The 27,038-nt window shown below is 40.1% G+C and overlaps 2 protein-coding genes across 2 annotated transcripts; one reads left to right on the top strand and one right to left on the bottom strand.

Moving 5' to 3' along the window:
* The first annotated feature begins 138 nt into the window (after positions 1–138).
* Positions 139–9,904, top strand: gnpnat1 (glucosamine-phosphate N-acetyltransferase 1). Its single transcript, XM_036593298.1, has 6 exons — positions 139–250; positions 3,007–3,170; positions 4,891–4,953; positions 5,247–5,374; positions 5,843–5,904; positions 7,684–9,904. Exons 1-6 carry the CDS (start codon positions 243–245, stop codon positions 7,829–7,831), a joined length of 573 nt encoding a protein of 190 aa, XP_036449191.1. The 5' UTR covers positions 139–242; the 3' UTR covers positions 7,832–9,904.
* A 95-nt stretch (positions 9,905–9,999) lies between these two features.
* Positions 10,000–25,189, bottom strand: styx (serine/threonine/tyrosine interacting protein). The gene is made up of 11 exons (XM_036593297.1): positions 24,989–25,189; positions 20,669–20,701; positions 20,505–20,558; positions 17,368–17,465; positions 17,210–17,270; positions 16,383–16,419; positions 16,245–16,284; positions 14,410–14,460; positions 13,419–13,491; positions 12,456–12,549; positions 10,000–10,544 (listed from the first exon to the last, which is right to left on the bottom strand). The coding sequence occupies exons 1-11, from the start codon at positions 25,046–25,048 to the stop codon at positions 10,471–10,473; spliced, it is 675 nt and encodes a 224-aa protein (XP_036449190.1). The 5' UTR covers positions 25,049–25,189; the 3' UTR covers positions 10,000–10,470.
* Positions 25,190–27,038: the final 1,849 nt, after the last annotated feature.

Genomic DNA, 27,038 nt, shown 5'->3' with positions numbered 1-27,038 from the left:
ATAACTAAGAAACAAACCGGCCCCGCAGGACAGATCAAACAAAATCCTAAATTCTCCTTCATTCGTTCTGCCGGGTGACGTCAGCACCCCCGCCCCGCCCCGCGCCGCGATGCAGCTCTGCCACGTCACTGTCCGCTGGAGGAGGAAGTGAGTTCATGTGGAGCTTCACAGGCTGAGCTGAGCTGGACTTCAACACAAAACTCAGTTTAATCGGCAGAGACGGACCCGCTGCTCCAGCACTCATGTCTCCGTAAGTAAAAGCCTATTAACCCTCTCAGTCAGCGGCGGCTGTGAAACAGCCGAGAAACGGGCGGTTCTGTGGGTCAGAGATGTACGAACTGCCGGCTCTGCTCGGTTCGGACATTCATCAGTTTATAAAGACCCAGCCTGAGCAGCTCGTCTTAAACACTCATATTACAGAGCGTATCTGTGAGATTAGATCAGCCAGCTCACTGTACTAGGAGTACATTACAGGGGAACTTCACCGGTTTTTCAAATATTCTCCGTAATTAAATGGTTCAGATGTAAACAGAGTCATTCAGGGTGGTTTGGTGTGAAACGCTCTGTTCTAGAGAAACTTACAGAGTCAGAACTGTTCACAGTGGTGGTGATAGAAACCAGACGTCCACCTCTAAAAGCTCCCTCACAGAAAGTTACTACATGAAATGGTTATGAATTCACTGCCTGAGACACTGTTTTATAAAATAAAATAAAATAGTTTTAATATAAAGGTTTGGCTTAAATGTATTTAAATCCATTAAAATGTATTTCAGTCCATTCGTTTTAATCTGTTCATGGTGGAGGGATACATGCAGGGTGTTGTTAAGCAAAATAGTCCCCAAATAAAAACGTATTTTTCCAGATTTTCCACTATTTTACCATTATCGATTACATATAAAAAGAAGACGTGTAGGTTCACTGGTGGTTCTGGATAATACATAAAATGTCTATATTTGTGTTGTAGTCATGGTGACGCCTGGTTCCTATCACCACTACTGTAAAGACACCTGAGTCTCTACAATCAACCATTTCACACCAAACCACTCTGAATGACTCAGTATACATCTCAAGGATGAATGAAATTTTGAAAAACTGGTGGAGTTCCCCTTTAAGGTGGCCTTGACTTATAACTACCAGACCATACTTATGATATACAGTAGCCTTGACCACTAAACAGTATACAGAAAGTAAATACACCAGTTGTTATGTCTATAACTTTGTCGTCGTGTTAAATGATGTGATTATATGAATATTGTAATTATATGATACGTTTCATAATAAATGAAATGTCTAAAAAGGTTTTCATATATTCAGAACATTAAATAGTTTAGTTGTCTAAATCTTAAAGATTTTACAAAAGTCCAGTTGATTGAAGTTACTACCGCTGGACGTTACAGCATGTGTTCCATGAGATCAGTGTGGGTCTTCGCTGGATTTGGGCCTAATGTAGGACTGATGTGGTCAGATAAGTTCCTGGTAGTGTGTGTTACATTTTGGCACACAAACACCAGCTGAATTACTCACTGTAATAAACTGCTGGCATCCAAATTAACCATGTAATAATTCTAGAAAGTAGTAAAATCTTTATCTTCTTCCTTACTGCACCACCATCCAAACACACCCAGCACGCTGGCTGCGTTTGAACTGGATGGTTGATTGATTACAGTACAGTGCCGCTACAGACTTTTAAGTAGGGTTTTACACCCGGATAGGGCGTGTCAGAGAAACGTCAAGCCAGATTTCAGTTTCTGTAACGCAGAAGGTCTGATTATTCGAGTGACGTAAGCAGTCGGACACTGTGGGGGAGGGAGGGGGAAATTATTTGATCAAGAAATGTTTACTGATCAGATTCCACCGAACAGATCCAACCTTGTCTGCTTGAACAGACTGAGCTGTGTACTCTTAACAGAGTGGTTGTTCAAGGGTTCTTCACGAACGGCAGTGGTTATATATCGAACCTTGGCAACCCAGAGAACCACCTGAATACTTAAATTGTTTTGCAGTTCATAAAATGGTTCTTTTAATGTGCGCTGTTGTAATTATGATTCATAAGTTTATGATTATGATGCTATTTTTGCATATAATCTCCATGATTGAGAACCTGTTGTATATAACTAAAGAACCTTTTAGAAATATTTAAGAATAGTATATATAGTATATATCACTATTATTATTGTTGTTTTTATTATGTATAATCTTCACAGTGAAGAACCTGTGGTATATAGCTAAAGAACCTTTTTAACATGGTTCTAGTATGTATGTAGCACTGTTATTATTATTATTATTATATTATTATTATTATCATTATCATTAACAATAGTAGTAGTACTAGTAGTACACTCTTAAAAAAAGGGTTCTTTAGTAAAGAAAATGGTTCTATATAGAACCATGAACACTCATAAGAGCTCTTTGCATGATTAAGGGGTTCTTTGCATCATGAAAGGGTTCTTCAGACTGATGGAGAATGTGCTGTAGATGCTTCTATATAGAACGTTTTTGAAAATGGTTCTATATAGCACCCAAAAGGGTTCTTCTATTATTACCGTGTCAATCTTGTAACAATAGAAGAACCCTTTTGGGTGCTATATAGAACCACTTTCAAAAACGTTCTACATAAATCCGTCTATGGCGCATTCATGCACATTTTCCATCAACCTGAAGAACAATTTCATGATGCAGAGAACTTTTAATCATGCAGAGGGTTCTTTGAGTGTTCATGGTTCCATATAGAACCATTTTCTTTACTAAAGAACCCTTGAAGCACCTTCTTTTTTGAAAGAGTAGTAGTAGTAGTAAGCCTAGTATTATTATTTGCATAATGTATAATCACATCTTGATCTTCAACCCACATAAAAAGGCTTAGAATGGTTCTGCATAACACTTTTTAAATGGATTTTACATCATAGAATCTATTTTTGGTGCTCTACAGAACCTATTTTGTTTAGATTGTACTTTTTTAGTGTCTGAGTAAGTTAAAACAGTCTGTGTGATCCTGTTTCACCTCAGGGCGTCTGGAATGCTGCTGGACGAAACCCCGCTGTTTGACCCCTCTCTGCTGCAGGATCTGGACTGGAGCAGTAACACGGTGTCTTTCTCTCCCCCAGTCTCCCCCTCACAGCCTGGGGAGGGCCTGGTGCTCCGGCCCCTCAGGCCCGCCGACTTAGACAGAGGTACAGACTGTTCACTGTTCGCTGTGCTTGAATGAAGGTCGTCCTTAATGAGTTTTAATAATGTGCACATGAGTATTATATATATGTATGTAATGTTCCCAGCTGAAATAGTGACAGAACTTGGCCTAAGACAGGTATTACATAAGTGTATAACTGTAATCATTTGAAATGATCGCAGTTATTTAGGCTGACTACAGTGATTTTCCACAGTTGTTAATTTGCACAGCAAGCAGAATGTGAGCCGAGTGGACTGAGAGCAAATTAATGTAAATAAAAGAAAGCAGTGAACATTCTTTAGAGGTTTAATTGACAGCTATGTAGCAAATTCTAACGTTTTAAGCTTGTGTGGCAACAGAATGATTTTTTTCTTATATATTAAATCTTTTTATTATATATAATATATAATACATAATATATACTGTATTATATTAAATTTTAAACCTTTTGAAAAACTTGTAGCTTTGCTTGACTGAACCAGCATTAGCTACTAAGTAAAGAGAGCCAGGAAGCAAGACAGCTGATACGCCATGTCGGCCACTTTAGGCTACTTTATAACGGTGAACAATAAAGACAATTATAAAACGGATAGTTCCGGTCCTAAAATCTGATTGGCTGAGCCATGTTCAAAGCCATTAAAATCCACGATATATCACTCCCACAACCGCCTCATAACAACTCAATGTGTATCACTGTGCCACGGCACAAAAAACCCTTGTGCTGTTAATGGAATGATCTTTGACTCTAATGCTGCTCACATGGAGCACCGAGTGCACTGATGAAGTAAGAACCCGGTTTTTGTTTAAACTGAGGGGCTGACAACTTATGTTCTTAACTAGAACCAGGCTGGTCAGCTAGCTAACAGGCTAAAAGAGCCAACAGCCTAAATACCTCCATCATTAATATCACAGGCTTGAGTAAAAGTACTTACGGTATGATTTACTGTAAAACTGCAGTATAAAAGTCTAAAATATGTCACTTGAATGTTTTACACACTTCAAATGTTCGTGTTTCAGTCAAAAGTCACACCAGGCTGAATCCCAAACAAAATCCCAAAATCGAGTGTGGATGTGTCCCAAATCCCAAATGACTATTTCTTAGCTGTATTTTGCTCTGTTGGGCTGCAGGATCCAGTATTTAAACTCCTACGTAGTGAACTATGTAGGGAACAGGGAGACATTTGAGATTCAGCCCCAGTGTGAGAAGAGGGCGCTGCTGGATTGGTGCTAAATAAGACTTGCGGTGGTAATTTGGTGACCAACAAGTACTTACAAAGCGAAAGTTTTTTGCATTGAACAGTGCCGTGTTATCAGATGTTCATTATTATACGACAAAAAAAAAAAATCATGAACTCACCGCAGCATACAGCAATGGGTGACCGACCGTTCTCCTCATTCTGCCGTCCATGGTTGCGTGGTTCCGCTTCGTGCTGTGCCTAAGAACACCCTTCCCGTGATAAAATCGCAGTGACCCACAGCCTCTTGTGGCTTATTGCTTTATTAAGCTGTTAATCACAGTTACTAATATGACAGTTAATCAGCAGCTAAGATTTCATGGTCGTGACAGCCCTAGGCAGGACATCTACACTAATGTAATCAAAGATGCACTTGGTAATAATTCAAGAAGTAATAAAGCAATTACAAAAAATAAATGTGTTTTAGTTTCAGCTGTCTAATGAAAAGTTTTCATGAAAAATAATAATTTTTTCTCTGTCACAATGCAGGATACTACAAGGTCTTGTCACAGCTTACGGTGGCAGGAGACGTCACAAGAGAACAATTCAAAGGTAAAAGTGCTTCCTAACCGTAAGAATGCATGAAAATACCCACCATGCCGTATTGACATAAGCAGAGAAAGCAAAAGCAACAGGTATAGGAGATTTTATAACGCAGATTAAGCTTTATAGTTCAGTCAAAAGTGTTTTCAGTGCATTCTCCAAGGGTTGGCTTGGTCTCAGCCTGGAAACCGGTCTGTGGCATCTTCATTTTCATTGTAAAGCTGCCGAACCTGTTTTTGCTTCATTCATGTGGACTGAAAGTAAATGTACTGATACTGAGCCCTCTCCTTATTTCCTCATAGCCAGTTTTGAACACATGAAGAGGACAGGTGACTATTACGTCATTGTGGTGGAGGACACAAATCTCGGACAAATTGTTGCCACAGCAACGCTTATCATAGAGCACAAATTCATCCATTCTTGTGCAAAGGTACAGTATCATTCTGATAGTTTGTCAACAAAATCTGATGCACTCAATTTCTCCCTTATCCCAAATATAAAAAAGTGGACAAATCAGACAAAACTCAGGCTTTAGGGTGACTGCTGCTACTGTTTTTAGCTATGCTAATGTACTTTAGCTCATATTTATAAGTAAAAGTGAGTCATACAGTGTCAGAAACCACATAATCAAGTCTAATAGAGATACTGAACAGCTCCACACGGTTTGACATATGTGTGATTATTTATCATGCTAATTGGTGTACATAAGCTTCCATTACTTGCTAGCTACATTAGCCTCTTAAGCAAACTTCAGGCACCAAACATGCCCTGCCTGATCAACTGCTGCTGTGGTGAGACGGGACACTGTGTGCATTTGATTTTTCGCCAAACTATTGCTTTAACGTTGTGTAAATGAAAAACAGACGTGCCTCTGTATGACCCATGTCTTTCCGAACAGCGAGGGCGTATCGAGGAGGTGGTTGTTAGTGACGTGTGCCGAGGGAAACAGCTGGGAAAACTGTAAGTATTACCAGATGTCACTTATGACTGGAGGTCCAAACCCATATAAGATCATTCTAATTAACATTTTAAAGCCCCAGGGAACTTAAAGCTTTCCTTTGAAGTAGGTTAGTCTTGATCTTGTTGGCACATAATTTACATGTACCAAGTGTGTCCTGTGAATAACTTTGCAGTGCTCAACAGTGATGTATTTCACCAGAATTCTCCTCTGTCTGTGTGAACTGGACGGTCGTAATCTTGGGTCCTGCTCAGTAAATGCTACTTTTGCCAATCAGAATCCTGATGTGGTTTGTCCCAGCCATACAGCTTGACCAAAACTATGTTCCCCTACAGTCTCTTTGACCCCATTTACACCTGGTCACTTTATACGTCTGGAGTATCAGGATTATATCTGGATACATAAAAACGCAAGTGTAAACGCACCTAAGACACATTTGAAACTTCAGGAGGTGGACTGAGACGCATTTGAGCCACGTTATAGCAGCGTAAACACATCCGTCTCTCCAAGACACTTTAGACAACCCCTCCCAGGACAACCAATACCCCTCCCAGTGCACCCGAAACCCCTCCCACTACAACCAAAACCCCTCCCAGTACACCTGAAACCCTTCCCACTACAACCAATACCCCTCCCAGTGCACCCAAAACCCTTCCTAGTATACCCGAAACCCCTCCCAGTACACCTGAAACCCCTCCCAGTGCATCCAAAACCCCTCCTACTACAAACAAAACCCCTCCCGGTACACCCCAAACCCCTCCCCCTACAACCAAAACCCCTCCCCATGCTGTGCATCACTGGAAGCATGATCATTGTCTGAGGAAGAGAATCATGGGACAGACACTACTGGGCAAAACAAACTGCAGGTGATTTGACTACCAAGTGTAAACGCATGTGGCTAAAATCTCATCAGGATACAATCCAGATACTCAACGTGACGTGATGAGGTGTAAACAGGGTCTTTATGTTGGCGTCAGAAAAACCTACACCAGAATTCTCTGGATGGGCTGAAGGCTGTCAATCATGCATAATTTTTAGAATATATTTTATATTTATCTTTTTAAAGTAAAACATTGCTGGATGTTTAATAATACATTGTATCATGTTTCCTGTTACTTTAAATTTGATGAAAATCACTGCTAAAGTGATAATTAAGTGAAAAATCAAACAGCTGCCCCCTTAATCTGCAAGAAGCCTATCAGGATTAAAGATTCAAGATTAAATAGTATTATATATTAAGTAGTATTCTAGTGTGCATGTCTAGAACTGTATGTATATATATTGTATAGTACATAGGATAGAATATAGTGTGTGGTAAAGTGTATATAGTATGCATTTAGAACTATTATTACTGCTGTTATTATTATTATTGTTATTATTATAACTACTGTTTGTCCTGTATTTTTCAAATACCTATCACAGCTTTCATTATAATATGAAAACAAAAACTGAAGCTAAAATAAAAACAAAAACTGTTGCTTTTCAGAGAATAAACACAAACTAATAATGCAGCCTTAACTAATGAACTGAAATCAAAAACCGAAATAAAATACTGAAAAAAATGTAGTAAGAAAATACAGTAATCATTAGTAATATTAGCCTTTTAGCTCCAGTGCAAAACTATAGAAGCGAACTTCAGACACTGAACGTGTTTTGGCAGATTGACTACATTGGAGCAGAGAGGAAAACGTGTATTTTCACTAATCTGTCACTTTAAAACTGTCATATTTGAACACACTGTGCATTTTAACAGAAGCTCCTGTTCATGCTCTTCTCTGCAGGCTGGTATCTGCACTGACTCTGCTTAGCAAAAAACTGCAGTGCTACAAAATAACACTGGAGTGCAAACAGAAAAACGTGGAGTTCTATAAGAAGTTTGGCTACACGGCGTCAGATGAGACCTACATGCAGTGCCGCTTCTTCGACTGAATCCTTCAGCAACATTACAGAAGCGTCTGAGCCCAGAGAGGCTCAGTCTGCCTCCATCTTTGCAGCCGTTTTATCTGAAGGGCCAGCCAAGAACTGCAGGTAGATGGTGATTAAAGGGGAATTCCACAGATTTTCAAAATTTTCTGCAGTAATATGGTTAAGACAAAGTCATTCAGAGTGGGTTGATGTGAAACGTAAAATTGATGTCACAAAATGACATTTTTCACATTTGAAAAATGTGAAATGAAAAATTTCCATCACAACTTACCAACAGTTTTTTTTACAGTGGTGATTGTTTTATAGCCATTTTATTTACTGAACAAAACCACCAGTGAACTTACACGTGTCTGAGTTTTATATGGAATGATAAAATAGTAAAAATCTGAAAAATACATTTTCTTTGGGGACTATTTTTGCTTATAATAGGCAGCACAAAGTTCTCTGCATAAATGTATTTTTTAAAATATGACTTTTTGAAAAACTTTACCTAAAAACTATCGTCAAGCAACGTCTAAGGCATCGAGCAACATTTAATGTGATACCTTTCTGTGAGGGAGGTTTTGGGACTAAACGCTTTAAAGGTCTGAACAATTCTGGCTCTTGTGTTTCTCTAAATTGAAGCATTTATCATCAAACCACTCTGAATGAGATTTTGAACATTAGGAGGAATTCCTTTTTAAAAAAGAGCTAAAACCTACGACGCCCTGCTGGCGACATCCGGTATTAATAAAAATAATGCATGGCCGTATTAACACATGGGAACAAGATCCTAATGTGTGGCCACGACTTAGTAAGGCTAGGAACAAGATCATGCCTTATTAAGCTGTGGTTGAGGCGTAATTATCTTATTCCCACTCCTTACCAAGTTGTGGCCACGTATTAGGATCTCATTCCTACGCCTTCGTAAGTCGTGGCCACAACTTAGTAAGGCATGCGAGTGAGATAATGAAGTTGTGGCCACAGCTTAGTAAGGCGTGGAGGAAAAAAAGATCCTAACGTGTGGCCACAACTTAGTAAGGTGTGGGAATGAGAAGTCGCAGCCACGATTTAGTAAGGCGTGGGAACAAGATCATGCCATATTAAGCTGTGGTCGAGTCTTAATTATATTATTCCCACGCCTTACCAAGTCGTGGCCACGCATTAAGATCTCGTTCCTATGCCTTACTAAATCGTGGCCCAACTTAGTAAGGCGTGGGAATGAGAACTAAATTGTGGCCACAACTTAGTAAGGCGTGAGAATGAGATAATTAAGTTGTGGCCATGCATTATTTTTATGTATACAGGATGTCACCAGCAGGGCTCCGTAAAAACAAACACAATGAAGGATTGCAGAGCAACAGGATTTGAAGTCCCAGTTATCCTTGCTGTTTTCTTGGCTGTAACTAAGAGGGTAGCTGCATTAACGCGTGTCCTCTTTGTGGATCACTCGTTTGGTCTTTAGTCATCCGTACTGGAAGCCACTTCCAGTATGTTTAAAAAGAGGTACTTGAATATTTTCTAATACAGAGACAGTCTTTTCTATTCTATGGGGTAATTTATATTTTTAAGTGTAAGAAAAAAAAGGAGAGAATGCCAAAATACTCTTTGATGGAGAACAAAGAACAGTTTTCTGATTTATTCAGCTGAAACAGGCATGTTTGAAGCATGTTTCCTTACATATTTCCTTTTCTTCACAGTTGGAAACCTATTAAACTTCATTTTAGCTGTTTGTTTTTGGTTCGGCTGTATAGTCTTAGCCACTGATAATTCTATTTAATCATTATTTATTTGCAAAAATGACATAACAGGTGATGGCAAATAGATTATCGATTCAAGGACACATATCGTATGTTCAAAGCAAAGAACCCGTCACTACAGACCAACAAAAGCATTTATTTTTATATATTTATACCACATGAGAGAATAAGAGGCTTTAGGATGGTTGTAAAGTTTGCTGCAGTTCTGTTTCTATGCTGATTTTGTAGCAGCCGCCCCGTTTTATCAAACTGTTACAGAAGTACAGTAATGAGAGCTTTGAATGTGCAATGGGGAAAAGGGTGAAATAAAGTTAATAAAGTATTTTTTAAAAACAAAGTCCTTCTTTGGTTGAATTATTTTTTAAAAAATGAAGCGGAAGACCATCAGTGATGCAGCTAAAGGTGATTATAAAGGCAAAAACCACTAAATAATTCAGCCACCTTTTTTTTATTGAGCAGATTGTTAATTCTCACAAGCATTTTTTTCTCTTTATCTATCTGAAATCTTTCCCACTGACGCATCCTCCCATCTTATTCCATTCCCAAAAGAGAACCCCCCCCTCCTCCTACCCCCCCAGTCCGGCAGTGACACTTTCCCTTATGCAAACTCGAACATCCAGCAAAAAATAATAGTAGTTCAAGTATCAAAAGAGCATTATTGCAATACTGTCCCGCTGCAAATGCAAAATGCGTTAAATACTATAAAACTGCAAAAAACCTCATCAGTGCATACGGCTGAAAAACGAGGAAACCAAAACGTTTATCAAACCCCCCCCCTAAAGCTCGAGGAGCAGCTTCTCCCTCCCCACCCGCTATACAAAAGTTTTAGTATTTACATTTTTAAACCCCATAAAAATGTACAAAAACAAAAAAGTCCACGGCAACTAAGCACTCTGTACTAGCCTATCCATTCTGTGCTGTTTGTACTTGCATATTCCCAAAATCTTCATCTTCCTCTAGTGTTCGTTTCAGACTCCCTGTAAGGACGACAGACAAAATGTTTTAAGAAGCTCAACCTCCTTTGCCACTTTATTAGAAACACCTGTCTTGTACTTCCACTCACTGGCCGCTTTATTAGAAACACCTGTCTTGTACTTCCACTCACTGGCCGCTTTATTAGAAACAGCTACCTTGTACTTTTACTAACTGGCCACTTTATTAGAAACAGCTACCTTGTACTTTTACTAACTGGCCACTTTATTAGAAACAGCTACCTTGTACTTTTACTAACTGGCCACTTTATTGGAAACAGCTACCTTGTACTTTTACTAACTGGCCACTTTATTGGAAACAGCTACCTTGTACTTTTACTAACTGGCCACTTTATTAGACACAGCTACCTTGTACTTTTACTAACTGGCCACTTTATTAGACACAGCTACCTTGTACTTTTACTAACTGGCCACTTTATTGGAAACAGCTACCTTGTACTTTTACTAACTGGCCACTTTATTAGAAACAGCTACCTTGTACTTCTACTAACTGGCCACTTTATTAGAAACAGCTACCTTGTACTTTTACTAACTGGCCACTTTATTGGAAACACCCACCTTGTGCTTCCACTCACTGGCCACTTTATTAGAAACACCCACCTTGTGCTTCCACTCACTGGCCGCTTTATTAGAAACAGCTACCTTGTACTTTTACTCACTGGCCACTTTATTAGAAACAGCTACCTTGTACTTTTACTAACTGGCCACTTTATTAGAAACAGCTACCTTGTACTTTTACTAACTGGCCACTTTATTAGAAACAGCCACCTTGTACTTTTACTAACTGGCCACTTTATTAGAAACAGCTACCTTGTACTTTTACTAACTGGCCACTTTATTAGAAACAGCTACCTTGTACTTCTACTAACTGGCCACTTTATTAGAAATAGCTACCTTGTACTTTTACTAACTGGCCACTTTATTGGAAACACCCACCTTGTGCTTCCACTCACTGGCCACTTTATTAGAAACACCCACCTTGTGCTTCCACTCACTGGCCACTTTATTAGAAACACCTACCTTGTGCTTCCACTAACTGGCCACTTTATTAGAAACACCTACCTTTTCAAAGAGGTTCTATATAGAGCCATCTAGAGCACATTCTCCATCAATTTGAAGAACCCTATCACGATGCAAAGAACCCTTTCATCATGGAAAGGGTTCTTTTAATGTTCACGGTTCTATATACAACCATTTTCTTTACTATAGAACACATTCCATTCCCAATTTGTAACACAGACCGTATTAAAGGTCTTTGTATAACAAGGTCATTTTTTCCTGATCTGAGTCTTTTACATGAACTGGTGGAGCTCCAGCTGCAGCTCGAGTCTACGCTGTCCTTAAAGCAAAAGCAAGACACTCCAACAAACACTAAGAAATTCTTAAATTCATGTTAAAATACCAAATATTCTACTTTTCACTCAGATTGTTACGCTGATATCATTTGTAATGAATGTATATTTAATGTACTATGTATATTTAACAAAAGCATTATAGCTATTAAAAGTGACCTTCAGACCTAAGATGAAGCTACAAAGCTTCCTAATAAAATGGCCAGTAAGTGTCAACAGCACACTGCTATCTCAGTGTCACTGCTGTGCTGAGAAAGGTCGACCACCCACATGAGATGTGGACAGTGGTGGTCCCTTTCCACTGTCCCACTGGATGGGGGTAGAGAAACTGCCCAACAGAGGAGCTACAGTCTGGAACTGTAAACCTACAAAATGCCTCTGTACGGTAGGTGTTTCTAATAAAATGACCAAACAGCATAGATACAAGAGTACCTAATAAACTGGGAACACTGACTGTTTTACAGTTTCTCTCAATTATGTGTCCATTAAACACCACTAAGCCACTTCAGTTAATGTTTTTAGTGAAAACATTTCACGTCCTCACCTGGCATTCCCGCTTGGATGGAGAAGGACCGACCCAACTGAATAGGTGACATCATTTTGATGGTTAGCCTGGCAAGGTAGATCGCTTCATATTCCTGAACACAAACCACAGCAGAGCTTCAGCACCCTGGCCACAACTCTGTTCACATTCATTTAGGCCCAATCCCATTTCACCCCTCTCCCCTACCACTGAGCCCTTAGTTTGGCATGTTCACGTTTAGGGTTAGGGTGTCCTGATTCTTGTGGAGGTAGAGGGGTAGGGTGAAGTGTTGGGGCTACATGGCTACAAGGTTTCTCAGAGACTCCAAACAGAGTGATATGAGAAAAAACAGAAAAACCAGGGAGACGGCTGAACAAGAGACCAAAGAAACCCACAAATGTGAGAATTTTCTCTGTTAAAAATTACAATAACCACTGTATTATCTTAGTTTAATGTCGTTTCAGTGTATTTTGGTCCTTTTCTTCATAACAAGCATAAAAAATTGCTAATAGCATGCTGATGTCTCAGTAGCTAGCTAGCTAACTTTCCCGTTCCACCTTAAATAGTCCAGCAGTTCTGATGCCTGAAGCGCCAGAATGTAACTGCGGCTCCATTTAAGGTGGAACGGGAAAATTCGAACAAGAAGCTGGTGAATATCTGACTTCAGCTTCATATCACTGAAGAATCAGGGGTGGGTGATAATAAATAATTGCCCCCCTCTTTGAAGGCATATGATGCCCTAAATGTAACTAAAGTCCAGCAGTGAGGAGCTGAACTTTACCCTCCTCTGCTGTCACTGCAGACTGGCAGGGTCGCCTACAGAGCAGCGCTGGTAGCTGTTAATGAAGTGATGCTCTTTTTATTTGAGGGTCCCATTTCAGAGGGAAGATTTCAACCACTAGGGTGACACTCAAAAACAAGGGGTAGGGTTAAAATGAAGAAATGAGATTGGACCTTACTGTGTGATCTGTTTTAAACCCTCACCTGTAGCTGATGCACGAATCCCACATTTGGATTGATGCAGAATCTTCTCTCCTGAACGTGGCTGAAAGCATCCCTGTGCAGAAACAGCTCAGTATATAATACAGTACAAACAGAATGCTACCTTAATCCTACCACGTAATTACATGCATGCTCTTAAAAACAGAGGCAAGATTTAACATGTTTAAGACTGAACTATAAACGTTTGTGAGCATCCTGACCTACAGGTGTTCTGTAAAAGACCGATCACCTTTATCAAAGGCTCACCAATGTGCTCGATATATTATAAGGCACACTACATATCACAATACAGTGTGCTCAAATTGTTCAGCACTAGTTAGATAAAAAGTGTTAAAGCACTTTAGCATTCAGTTTAGCCAGTATTAAAGGGGAATTCCACCAATATTTCAAAATTTATGCATAACTACATTATGGTATTAAAAATTAAGGTGTAAACAGAGTCATTCAGAGTGGTTTGGTGTGAAACGCTCTGTTCTAGAAAAACAGAGTCAGAATTGTTCACAGTGGTGGTGATAGGAACCAGACGTCCACCTCTAAAAGCTCCCTCACAGAAAGTTACAACATGAAATGGTTAGGAATTCAATGTCTGAGACTCTGTTATGATAGCTTTGAGAAGCTGTGGAGGGGAACATGCAGAGAGGTTTTTGAGACTTATTATTACCACTATTTTTGGCATCATCAACGTTCCATATAAGAAACTCGTGTAGGTTCACTGGTGGTTTTAGTAAATAAAATGTCTATATTTGTGTTGTAGTCATGGTGACCCCTGGTTCCTATCACCACCACTGTAAAGACATCTGAACCATTTCTCACCAAACCACTCTGAATCACTCTTTGCACAATTGAATTATGAAAAAAATACAAATTTTGAGGAAACAAAACAAAACAAAAAAAACAAAAAACAGTGGAATTCCTGTTTTAGAAAAAGATATTCTTTATGAAGTTTATTTGAAGTTGTTTTTTTAAACGTTACCTGTATTTCACCCCAAATGTTTCCATAAGATAAGCAATAACTAAGGCCGCACTGGAAGAAAAACACAGATTTGAGACTGGTGGTCAGCAGGTTGTCTTACAACCCTTAGTGATTTTGCACAAAAACAAACAGCATCTATCAGACAACTGAAACAAGTACGCTGGATATGCATTTTGAAAAGGAAAAAAAAAAGAGAGAGAGTAAAACCAGGACTGGAGTTTAGATCATGAACTGGAGCACTGAACACTCATGCATGCAAATCAATAAATCAATAAATAAAGAAATAAATAATCAACTTATCAACTTCCTGGCAGTTATTGATAAAAGTAAAGCTGCCACAGGGCTGATGTCACAGAAGAACCACTTCTGGTTCCCTAAAGAACCTTTCAGTGGATGGTTCTGTAGAGAACTATTTTGTCAAGGACATGAGGATGAAGAACCTTTTTGAAAAGTTTAAAGAAACTTCACATAAAGTAACGGCTACAGGACAAATGTTATAAAACACTGATGTTATTTCAAAGTTATTTAAAGGGGAATTCCACCCATTTTTAAACAAAAATTAATCATAGTTCAGAGTCATTCAGAGTGGTTTGGTGTGAAATGGTTGATTGTAGAGACTCAGATGTCTTTACAGTGGTGGTGATAGGAACCAGGGGTCGCCATGACTACAACACTAATATTGCCATTTTATTTACTATCTAGAACCACCAGTGAACCCACAGGAGTCTTCTGAGTTTATATGGAAAGTTGCTGACGGTAAAACAGAAGTAACTGTAAATAGAAAAGTAAATAGTCTTTGCAGACTATTTTGCTTCACGACACCCTGCATGTATCCCTCCACCATTAATACATTTTAGGCTAAAACCTTCTCAAAACTACCATAAAACAATATGAATACACTGGTGTCTGAAACAACCATTCATTTAATAACTTTGTGAGTTTGCTTTTAAATGTGGACGTCTGGTTCCTATCACCACCACTGTGAACGATTCTGACTTAGCAAGTTTCTCTAGAACAGAGCGTTTCACACCAAACCACTCTGAATGACTGTTTACATTTTAAACACTGAACTATGCAGAAATTTTGATAAATCACTGGAATTCCCCTTTAAACCTTTAAAAGGTTCTTCATACTCTCAATCTACAGTGTCTTTCAAATCAAGGGGTCTCAGAGGACCAGCTTGAGAACCTCTGCTTTAGGAAACTATGGCATTGCTTTTAAAAAAATAATAAATGAATGAATAAATAAATAAATACATAAATAAATAAATAAAACACTGGCTTTTCAAAAAGGTTCTATATGGAACCATCTACAGCACATTCTTAATATTGTACATTCTTAAAAAAAAAGATGGTTCTTCAAGAGTTCCTTAGTAAAGACAGTGGTGCTACGTAAAACCATGAACACTCAAAGAACCATTTGCATGCTTAAATGGTTCTTTGCATGGTGAAATTGTCATATGTGGTTCTAAACAGAACTTTTTTGAAAATGATTCTTTAGAACACCAAAAAGGGTTCTTTTATTATTAAAAACCTGACATCATAACAACAACAAAACGCTTTTTGGTGCTATACAGAACCATGTACAACACCTTCTCCACCAATCTGAAGAACCATTTCACCATGCAAAGAACCCTTTAATCATAGAAAGCGTCCCTTGCTTGTTCATGGTTCTACAGAGAACTATTTTCTTTACTAAAGAACCCTTGAAGAACCATCTTTAAGAGTGCAGAGCTAAGGGACATTCACATTCAGCTAAAGTTTTGCATCTTTACTGAGATCCTGCTTTGAGAAATATCCTCTATGATATTTTGACTTCACTAGCTCACCACATACCTTCTAGATATCCCTGCATTCCCATGAACAAGAACCTTTCCTGTGGAACCATGAAAAAAGTAGTTAGATACATTTAGCTGAAGAGAGTTAGATAAAAAAAAACCTGATATCAACAAATCACAGTTATAAGGTGATTACCTCCACTCTCTAAACACCCATCGATAAATTCTTTAGTCTGGGGTGAGGAAGACAGAAAGGAGTGGACATTAAAAAAAGCAACCACCAAAATACAGAAAGGCTTTGTTCACACAGCAGGTAAAAGTGGCCAGAATCAGATCTTTTTCCTCATATGTGACACAGATGTGTGTCTGTTGGTCAGTGTGAACAGATAAACACACTGAATCTGACATTTTCAATTCCGATTTGAGACGCTTTCATATGTGGTACTGAAATCTGATACGTATCTGATAAGTGGCAATGCGACTCAGTCTGAACAGCCAGATTGGAATTCATGAGACTTTTACGTCAATCAAACTCGACATTTGTCAGCATTTCACACTGCTGAGACTCAAACATTTAGGGTGATGTTTCTGTACCAAAAAAATCAGAAGAGATTCATCAGTAGTGTTTGAAGAGATTTCTAAAGAAATGTCCGAACGCGGCCGAAGAACAGTTAACCAAAGAAGTGACCGCGCCCTTTTTACGGCTCGAACACATTCTGGGTGATGAGCCCAGCTGTCAGTCAGTGAAGCTTCATGATGGCTCCTGTGATGCTGGTGAAGATGAAGCTGATCCTCCGGGAGCGACTGGCGTTCGCTGGCAGTCATGATTGTTTACCTCAGGATGAGCCGCGTGAAGTGTTGTTTTTTGCGCATGTGGGTCAGTTTAGGAGCTGATCTGTTCAGACTGATGTCGGATTTGGTGAGAAAATCAGATTTGGGCCACTTTTACCTGCTGTGTGAACGCAGCCTAAGTGGTCATTCTTCAAGCTAACTGATCTAATATGGAACCCAAAGTGAACTCACCACTGGGAAATGTCTAATTATGTTCTCCACAGGGTTATCAGCAATATCTAAAACAAGGTACCTGCAAGCATAAACATAAACAGCAGCACATTAAACAGGACAAATATGACAAATATGACCAAATAAAAACACTGAGTGATCACAAATCTCATACATACCTAAACTTGAGGGGGAAGTTCGGCTTGATGAAGTTGGCCTCGATGTTTTGTCTGACGCACACAATGTGAGTGATGCCCTGCCTCTCCAGCATAGACAGCTACAGAAGACACAGTCATAAAAAAGGACAATATTACACGAAACCCACCATTTTAGGGCATCATCAGGAAATAACCGGTCCTTAGTAGAGCAGCACGGACAAAAAAGGACCCAAAAAATAAATAAATAAATAAATAAATAAATAATAATAATAATAAAAAATCAGTCACATGCATCATTTCTTCTGTAAAGCTTAGTTACGTATCCAATTACCATCCAATCACAGCGCCAATCCTGTTGGGTGAGCAGTGGACCTGTCTTCCTGTCCATTTTAGTCCATTCTAACTTTGTGCTTTATGCAAAAGAGAACAAAACTAAGGGCCTCATTCACCAAAATCTTCCTAAGTTTTTTCTTAAATGTGCTTTTTTGGGGGGGGGGTTCCCCCAATTTTATCCCCAATTTAGTCGTATTCAATTCCACCCACTCTCCCAATCACACAATACCACCAGCACTAGGAGCGCAAAGGCAATCACAGGCTTCCTCCGAGACCTGTGAAGCACCGCCGCATCTTTTTAAACTGCCGCTAATGCAACTTCACTGGAAAACCAATCGCCAGATCTGTTACGTAAGCTAACAGACGCCTGTGCTGACTAGCATCACGTTGGGTGATGGGGGGAGAGGCGGGGGGCCATTCTACCCACCCAGAGAGAGCGAGGCCAACTGTGCTCTCTAGGACTCCCGGCCACGGACGGCTGTAGCATCACCAGGGATCGAACTCATGATCCCCTGATGATACGGCCAACACAGATGGCTGCGCCACTCGGGAGAGAAAGGTCCTGAGAAAAAGTCTCCGTCAGATTCATGATGTGTTCTTAAAGCGCAGAACTGTTCTCACCTTTGTGCTCTTGAGTGTGTAGATTCTGTTCTTACCTAAGAACAAATCCCAGATAAGAGAACACTGGTGAATGTCAGAACCTTCGTGAAAGCTGCGTAAGTGGGTTTTAAGAAGAAATTTCTTCTGGAGAACGGTGGGTGAACGAGACCCAATAACTACGTTTCCATCCTAGGGATTTTTACAAAGAGCTTTTTAACGCTTGATGCTGTATTCTGAAGAAAGGGTAATATTTTAAGAGCTTCGCTTAAACTTTTTCTGTTCTACTTTGGTGGAAAAACTGTTCATCGATACCCAAAATGTGATAACCTGCACTGGAAACCTTTTTATGGGGGAAAATAATAATAAATTTGGAGTCATGTGACAGATTTCCCTCATGTTCCTCTTACAAAGTGCAGTGGAGCGCTGTTGTGAGACTGGGCTGGAGACCGGAGTGTTTTTAAAAGCATCGCTGCCACTTTTCAGCTCTTACCCTGCCAGCAGAACCTGTTCACCTCTTGTCGCCCAAATCGCTGGTCACTCTTTGGCTGTGGGCATTTCTGAACTCCAGCTGACCTGTTTATCATGGTTTTACTGACATCAAGCAAACGCAATGACAGTATACAGGACTTGTGGCTGCAGAGCAGATACAGCATCATTTTGACCACAAATCAGATGTGGAGCCAAATATCTAGGAACCAAAAAAGGGCCAAGTACCACACTGTTTAATTCTCACTGGTAAGCGCCACATCGCTTCGCTCCTAATTTGCATAAAGTTCAACTTTGCTTAACATGGTCACGTCAGAGCCAGTTTAAGGGGAGTCTGACCACTTCCTGTTTCTCCCATTATATCAAAAACATGCCTGCAAAACGCCAGAGGTCGCCCACGATGAACGAATGAGTGAATAGAGCTAAACGGTTAAAAAGACGTCTCACCCATCTTCTGTAATCATTTCATCCTTTCGTTCCCAAACGAAACAGAGCTCTGTGTGAAATTAAGGGGCGTCAAGGGAGGAGAAAATGAATCTACTCACATTCCATAACTAAATGAATGAAAACAAAATGAAACTAACAAAATGAAAAACCAAAAGTGGGTTGGGGTTCTTTGCAACCACCCAGTAAGCAGTTTGATTTTCCTGTCCACTGAAGTGGTGAAATCAACAGTTTAAAAGTATCAACCTGATCAGTGTTTCAATTTTACGGATTCCTGCTGGTGACACACCATACAAATAAAAATAATACGTGGCCACGCTGTATTAACAGGTGGGAATGAGACCTTATCGTGAAGCCATGACTTAGTAAGGCATGGGAACCAGATAATTGAGTCATGGCCACGAGCAAGGTATGGGAACAAGATCATGCCTTATTAAGCTGTGGCCAAGGCTTAATTATCTCTTTCCTACGGCTTACTAAGTCAAGGCCATGCATTAGGATCTTGTTCCCATGCCTTACTAAGTTGTGGCCACGCATTATTTTTTACTTATACGGGATGTTAGATGCTTGCAACTGTTGCAACTGAGTCAGAAATGAGTTGCAGGACACTTTACATCACACAAATCAAGTGCAATTTAGTTTCATGTATGTTTCAAGCAATAAAAGTTGCATGAAAGTGTCACCATGTAAAGCCAGCCTTAAACATAAAGATGCCAAAAAACTCTTAAGTGCAATTCCATAGATAGAGTATCAAAAACTAAACATTCAAAACACTACGTATATGACAGTATTTACTGACTTTTTACTGTCTATAATCAAAACTAGGCAGCCTATTAGAGAAAAAAAGGGTGGGGAAGGGGGCGGGACTTATGATATGCATGCACCCATTCTCGAATTTCTCCTGAAGAACGTATAAACTTTAGGGATTGTCATGTCTGGGGTTTGTTTTGTTAGAGGACAGCACTGCACACATTTAAAAAGTTTGAGGATTTGTTTTTATTTATCTGAGCCAAACCAACCTGTATAGATTAGAATTGAAGCTCCAGTCAGAGACGATAACATAAACTACTGAAAATTCTGAAATCTTAACCTCAGAATTGAAAATCCTATCGAAACTGAAAGTGTGTGTATCGTTACACATCTATTGTACTATCTAATTCATTTAATTGTTGCTATTGCCGTCTTAATGTGAGCTGCTGCCAAGACTAATTCCTTGTAAGTGACGTCCTCAGCCAGTAAAACGAAATCTCAGTCTGGTCCTGATTCTGAGGTCTCGGGGCAGAGGGTCATCTTACCTTGCTCTTCATTGCAGCCGAGTAGGGACCCAAAAACAGGCCAGGGAGGATTTCCTGCAAGCATTGCACAATTTGTATTACTAGACAGCACAGACGCCTCCTCAAATAGCTGGTAACCAGAGACAACGAGAACCAGCTGAGCTTCAGAACGTGAACTCACTCACCTGCATCTCTCGTCGCATCGGATACGACCAGTCCTGCAGCAGAAAAGACCAGAGAGACAGTCACATGACTGATTTAGACGATCAGATGAGAACATTTAAAGGGACAATCCAGCCCAAAATTAGCACTTAAAGGGCCCATATTCTACATTTCTACATGTTTTCCAACCTCTCTTTGGGTGTGTCTCAAAACCTAGTGAGCTCCTGACAAGAAGGCTGTCCCAATTCTTAGATATCTCAAATATGCTGCCTACTGAGGTCTCATTTTGGCCCAATATCGAGAGAGCATCAGATGTTTCCTCAGCCGCTGAGGCAATCCCGCGAGGCAGCGTGGCGCAACTTTTGTTTGAAGATGGTGGGCAGAAGCGCTTCGCCAAGCAGCGACGTCATCTTCAAATGTAAGTTATTCTGATTTTCTGGGGTATTTATCTGTTTTCTAGTCATAAAGGTGCAAAAACAGCCGATACTTTCCACGTTTGACCACAACTATGGTCTATTTTGCTGTTTCATTCAGAGCAAATACAGTTAAAATCGCCATATAAACCACCAGAGCAGATCCACGTCGGCTAACTGTGATTTCTTCGTGCAGTGGGCAGGAACAAGCGGCAACGTCACTGCTGTCTAACTAGAGCCTCTCATTTATCTGCCTTATAAGGATAGATGACGATTGGAACGCTGCCTACTTAGACAGCAGCTACTTCGAGAGCTCACTAGGTTTTGAGACACACCCTTTGTTTCTTGAACTGTATTCTGATTGGCTGCCCTGTAAGGCGCCTCATTCACAAAGCAGTCCAGGCTGAAACACTCCTTATACCTTCAGCGTGAGTGGGCGGGGCTACACTGCTGTAGGCCGAACGGGCGGACATGTGTAAATGTGTTATTTTTTTTGTGACGGCACAAAAACGGCGAATTTGAAACGGGCTATTTTTGCAGTTTAGTTTCCATATATGCACTCAGTGGACTGAGGAGTGAATGACACGTTTGGGAACAACAGATTTACAAATTCCATCAAACTCTTAATTAAAAAAGGGAAGAAAAACTGCTTTTCCATGAAATGGACTGTTAATATGTTATTTGTCGTGATGCTGTATTCTGTACCACAGCGCTGCAGTCGGTCTGAGAGAATTCACAGTTTTTTCTGTTTTTATCCATCAATTTTCTCTCAACACATTCTTAAAAAAGACGGTTCTTTAGTAAAGACAACGATTCTATATAGAACCATTAGCATGCTTAAATGGCTCTTTGCATGGTGAAGTGGTTCTTCAGATTGATGGAGAATGTCTTGTATATAGTTCTATATAGAACCTTTTTGATAAGGGTTCTTTATAGCACAAAAAAGGGTTCTGCTGTTGCTATGATGTCAAGCTTTTAACAACAGAAGAACCCTTTTTGGTGCTATATAGAATCGTTTAAAAAGGTTCTATATAGAACCATTAACACTCGAAGAACAATTTTCATGCTTAAATGTTTCTTTGCATGGTGAGATGTTATTGATGGAGAATGTGTTGTATATGGTTCTACCTTTTTGAAAAGGGTTCTGCTGTTGCTACAACATCAAGCATTTAACAATAGAAGAACCCTTTTGGTGCTATACAGGACCCTTTTCAAAAAGGTTCTATATAGAACCACTGTGGTTCTATACAAAACCATTAACACTCAAAGAACCATTTTCATGCTTAAATGGTTCTTTGCATGGCGAGATGTTCTTCAGATTGATGGGGAATGTGTTGTATATGGTTCTATATAAAGCTTTTTGAAAAGGGTTCTATATAGCACGAAAAAGGGTTCTGCTGTTGCTACAATGTCAAGCATTTGACAGTAGAAAAAATGTTTTTGGTGCTCTACAGAACCATTTTCAAAAAGGTTTTGTATAGAACCACAGTGGTTCTATATAGAACCATTTTCATGCTTAAATGGCTCTTTGCATGGTGATGTGTTTCTTCAGATTGAAGGGGAATGTGTTGTATATGGTTCTACCTTTTTGAAAAGGGTTCTATTAGCACCAAAAAGGCTTCTGCTGTTGCTACAACGTCAAGCATTTAACAACAGAAGAACCCTTTTTGGTGCTATACAGGACCCTTTTTTCCAAAAAGGTTCTACATAGAACATACAACACCTTCTCCATCAATCTGAAGAACCATTTCACCATGCTGTGAACCAGTTAAGTGTGCAAATAGTTCTTTGAGTGTTCATGGTTCTGTATAGAACCGCTCTCTTTACTAAAGAACCCTTGAAGAACCATCTTTTTAAGCGTGTACAACACTTATAACCCTTCAATAAAGATGTCCTCGCTGCTGGTGTCACCTCTAATGTAGAGCCTAATAAACACAGTGGTGATGTTCGTTATCCTAGCAGTTAGCAGTCATGTTGGGTACCTGCTGGTTCTGCAGCAGCCAGCAATGGAGCTGTACAGTTCCACCAACCTTCAGGAACGTCATCAGGAGGGTCTTTTAAATCATTAACCCAGCAGGTAAAAGTGGCCCAAATCCGATCTTTTTCCTCATATGTGACACAGATGTGTGTCTGTGTGTCAGTGTGAACAGATAAACACACTGAATCTGAGACGCTTTCATATGTGATACTGAAATCCGATCTATATCCGATATGCAGCAATACAACTTAGTCTGAACAGCCAGATCGGAATTCATGCGACTTTTATGTCAATCCAACTCCACATTTGTCATAATTTCGCACTGCTGAGACCTCGTAAACATCTGGGCTGATGTTTGTGTACTAAAAATGAGAAGACGTGTCCAAAACCCTCCGTGTTCGAAGAGAGTTTTCGAAAGAAATGTCAGAACGCGGCCGCAGGAGAACGAGGCTGCAGCGTCAAAGAACAGTTAAAAGCAAAGAAGTGACCGCGCCCTTTTTACGGCTCGAACACATTCTGGGTGATGAGCCCAGCTGTCAGTCAGTGAAGCTTCATGATGGCTCCTGTGATGCTGGTGAAGATGAAGCTGATCCTCCGGGAGCGACTGGCGTTCGTTGGCGGTCGTGATTGTTTACCTCTGGATGAGCCGTGAAGCTCTGTTCTGTTTGCACATGCGGCTCAGTTTAGGAGACGATCTGTTCAGACTGATGTTGCATACAGATCACATTTAAAAGATAATCTGAACAGCCGAACAAAAAAATCAGATCTGGGCCACTTTTACCTGCTGTGTGAACGTAGCCTCTGACTGCTGTGATACGACCACAGGGTTGTGAGTTGGTATGTTTAAATGAAGCACTGGTCACGTTTTTCCAGAGTGCTCCTTTAAGCCAGGCCTTCCCAAAATCAGTCCTCAAGACCCCCAGGCTCTGGACAGCTCGTTTTCCTTCATGCTTAAAAAGATGGTTCTTCAAGAATTCTTCTGTAAAGGAAATGTCTCTATACAGACCCATGAGTTCTATATACCCTGATAGCAAGAGGGTAGTGAGCCACTGCTGGCCTGCTGATGGCAGAGCTGGTGGTGCTCTGGCGTTCAGCCCTGCAATTTCTGGGCGGCCCACCGGTGGTTAAATGGAGTAACAGACAAAATTCCTCTTATTATTGCTTATTTTCCACTCACAGCCCAATTTACTTACTTTCCTTCCTTCCTTTCTTTAGTTATACTTTGTAAATTAGTTTAGCAAATCATTTTAATCTTTAATATAAAATCATTTTATTTTTTGCCTAGTCATGATTTTGCTCTCTCGGTTGTTTGTAATATTTGTCTACATTTTTTTTCTAAAATAAAAGTCCCTGTGCATTTAAATTCTGTTTGAGGAGATTAAAAACCAGTTAGAGCTCATATGCAGGACAGTGATCTGGGTGGTCCGATGGTGGACCAGCCATGACAAACAGTCAGCAGGGTGCCAACCTCATCAAGCCAGTAGACCAATATATACTCACTATCTTCATGCTTAAATGGTTCTCTGCAGGGTGGAACGGCTCTTCAGACTGATGGAGAACGTGCTGTATAGAACCTTTTTTGAAAATGGTTCATTGGTTACTGAAACAATAAAAGAACATTTTTGGTGCTACACAGATCCATTTTCAAAAAGCTTCCCTACAACCACACACAACACATCCTCCACCCAGCTGAAGAACCAGTTCACCACGCAAAGAACCAGTTAAGCATGAAGTGGTTCTATACAGAACTCACTGCACCATTTAAGGTGGAACGGGAAAACGCGAACAAGAGGCTGGCGACTAGGAAACCGACTTCAGCCTCGTCTTTCTTTTGAAAGGTGGGCATTATTAGCGGAATCTGACATGTCAGCATTATTATCCAGCTGATATTACAGAGTAGCCCGGGTCCGATCTGGATCGCAGGGCTGTACGATCTGCAGCGATAACGTTACCAGTTGGTCCTCCTTGGACGCAGGAAGGGACGGGAACTGCAGCTTATTCCCCTCGTCCATGATCAGCGCAGCTTCCAAATGCACTCACGCGTCTTTAAAGATGTTTAAAAATGAGATCAAGACGTTAAACTACGAGCAGAAAAACGCCGGAGTTTGTTTAGGAGCCGCGCATGTGTCCGCCATGCTGCTCCCTTCGCCAGAGTCACGTGACGCAGAGGCCGCTTAGGGAGCGTCTGTCACGTTCAACTCGTCTTAGAAAGCATCTGACATGAAAAAAACACAGATAACTACCTTAGGGAGCGTCTGACATGTTCATCTCGTCTTAGAAAGCGTCTGACATTAAGAAAACATATAACTACCTTAAGGAGCGTCTGACATGTTTAACTCGGCTTAGAAAGTGTCTGACATAAAAAAACAACAGATAACTACCTTGGGGAGCGTCTGACATGTTCAACTCGTCTTAGAAAGCGTCTGACATTAAGAAAACGTATAACTACCTTAAGGAGCGTCTGACATGTCCAACTCAACTTAAAAAGCGTCTGACATAAAAAACAACAGATAACTACCTTAAGGAGCGTCTGACATGTTCAACTCGACTTAGAAAGCGTCTGACATAAAAAACAACAGATAACTACCTTGGGGAGCGTCTGACATGTTCAACTCGGCTTAGAAAGCGTCTGACATAAAAAACAACAGATAACTACCTTAGGGAGCGTCTGACATGTTCAAATCGACTTAGAAAGCGTGTGGCATAAAAAAAACAACAGATATCCACATTAGGGAGCGTCTGACATGTTAAACTCAGCTTAGAAAGCGTCTTACATTAAGAAAACATATAACTACCTTAAGGAGCGTCTGACATGTCCAACTCAACTTAAAAAGCGTCTTACATAATAAAAACAACAGATAACTACCTTGGGGAGTGTCTGATATGTTCAACTCGGCTTAGAAAGCGTCTGACATTAAGAAAACATATAACTACCTTAATCCTGCCTTCCGCCCAATGACAGCTGGGATAGGCTCCAGCAGCCCACCGCGACCCAGAAGGATAAGCGGTTTAGATGATGGATGGATGGATAACTACCTTAAGGAGCGTCTGACATGTCCAACTCAACTTAGAAAGCGTCTTACATTAAAAAAAAAACAGATTACTACCTTAAGGAGTGTCTGGCATGTTCAACTCGGCTTAGAAAACGTCTAACATTAAAAAAAGATTACTACCTTAAGGAGCGTCTGACATGTTCAATTTAACTTAGAAAGCGTTTGACATAATGAAAATAACTACATTAGGGAGCGTCTGACATATTTAACTCGGCTTAGAAAGCGTCTGACATAAAAAAACAGATAATTACCTTAGGGAGCGTCTGACATGTTCAACTCGGCTTAGAAAACGTCTGACACACACACACACACACACACACACACACGCACACACACACACACACACACAAAAAAAAACATTTAACTACCTTAAGGAGCGTCTGACATATTCAATTTCGGCTTAGAAAGGGTCTGACATTAAAAAAAAACATGTAACTACCTTAGGGACCGTCTGAAATGTTTAACTCGACTTAGAAAGCGTCTGATATAAAAAAAAAATTAACTAGCTTAAGGGAGCGTCTGACATGTTCAATCCAGCTTAGAAAGCGTCTGACATAAAAAAAAATTAACTACCTTAGGGAGCGTCTAACATGTTCAACTCGGCTTAGAAAGTGTCTGACATAAAAAAACCAACAGATAACGACCTTAAGGAGCGTCTGACATATTCAACTCAGCTTAGCTGACATATTCAACTCAGCTTAGCTGACATATTCAACTCAGCTTGTTGCCCAGCTAACATTGCCTATTGCAATGAAAACTGATATTCAATGTATCCAGTCAGACATTTGCCCTCGGTACTGTCTGATATGTTTATCTGTCTTTAGGGAGCGTCTGACGTTGTGTAAAGCTTTGAAACTTCACCAATGTAAATCTAATTCACCAATCTAGAGTGCTGTTGTGATGCTAACATGTTTTATGGAGCGTCTAAAATGTTCAACTTACTTTAGAA

Source organism: Colossoma macropomum, unplaced genomic scaffold, assembly GCF_904425465.1.
Source record: "Colossoma macropomum unplaced genomic scaffold, Colossoma_macropomum, whole genome shotgun sequence".
NCBI classification, from domain to species: Eukaryota; Metazoa; Chordata; class Actinopteri; order Characiformes; family Serrasalmidae; genus Colossoma; species Colossoma macropomum.
The sequence above is the reverse complement of the archived record's forward strand: the minus strand, read 5'-3'. Positions and strand labels throughout refer to the sequence as shown.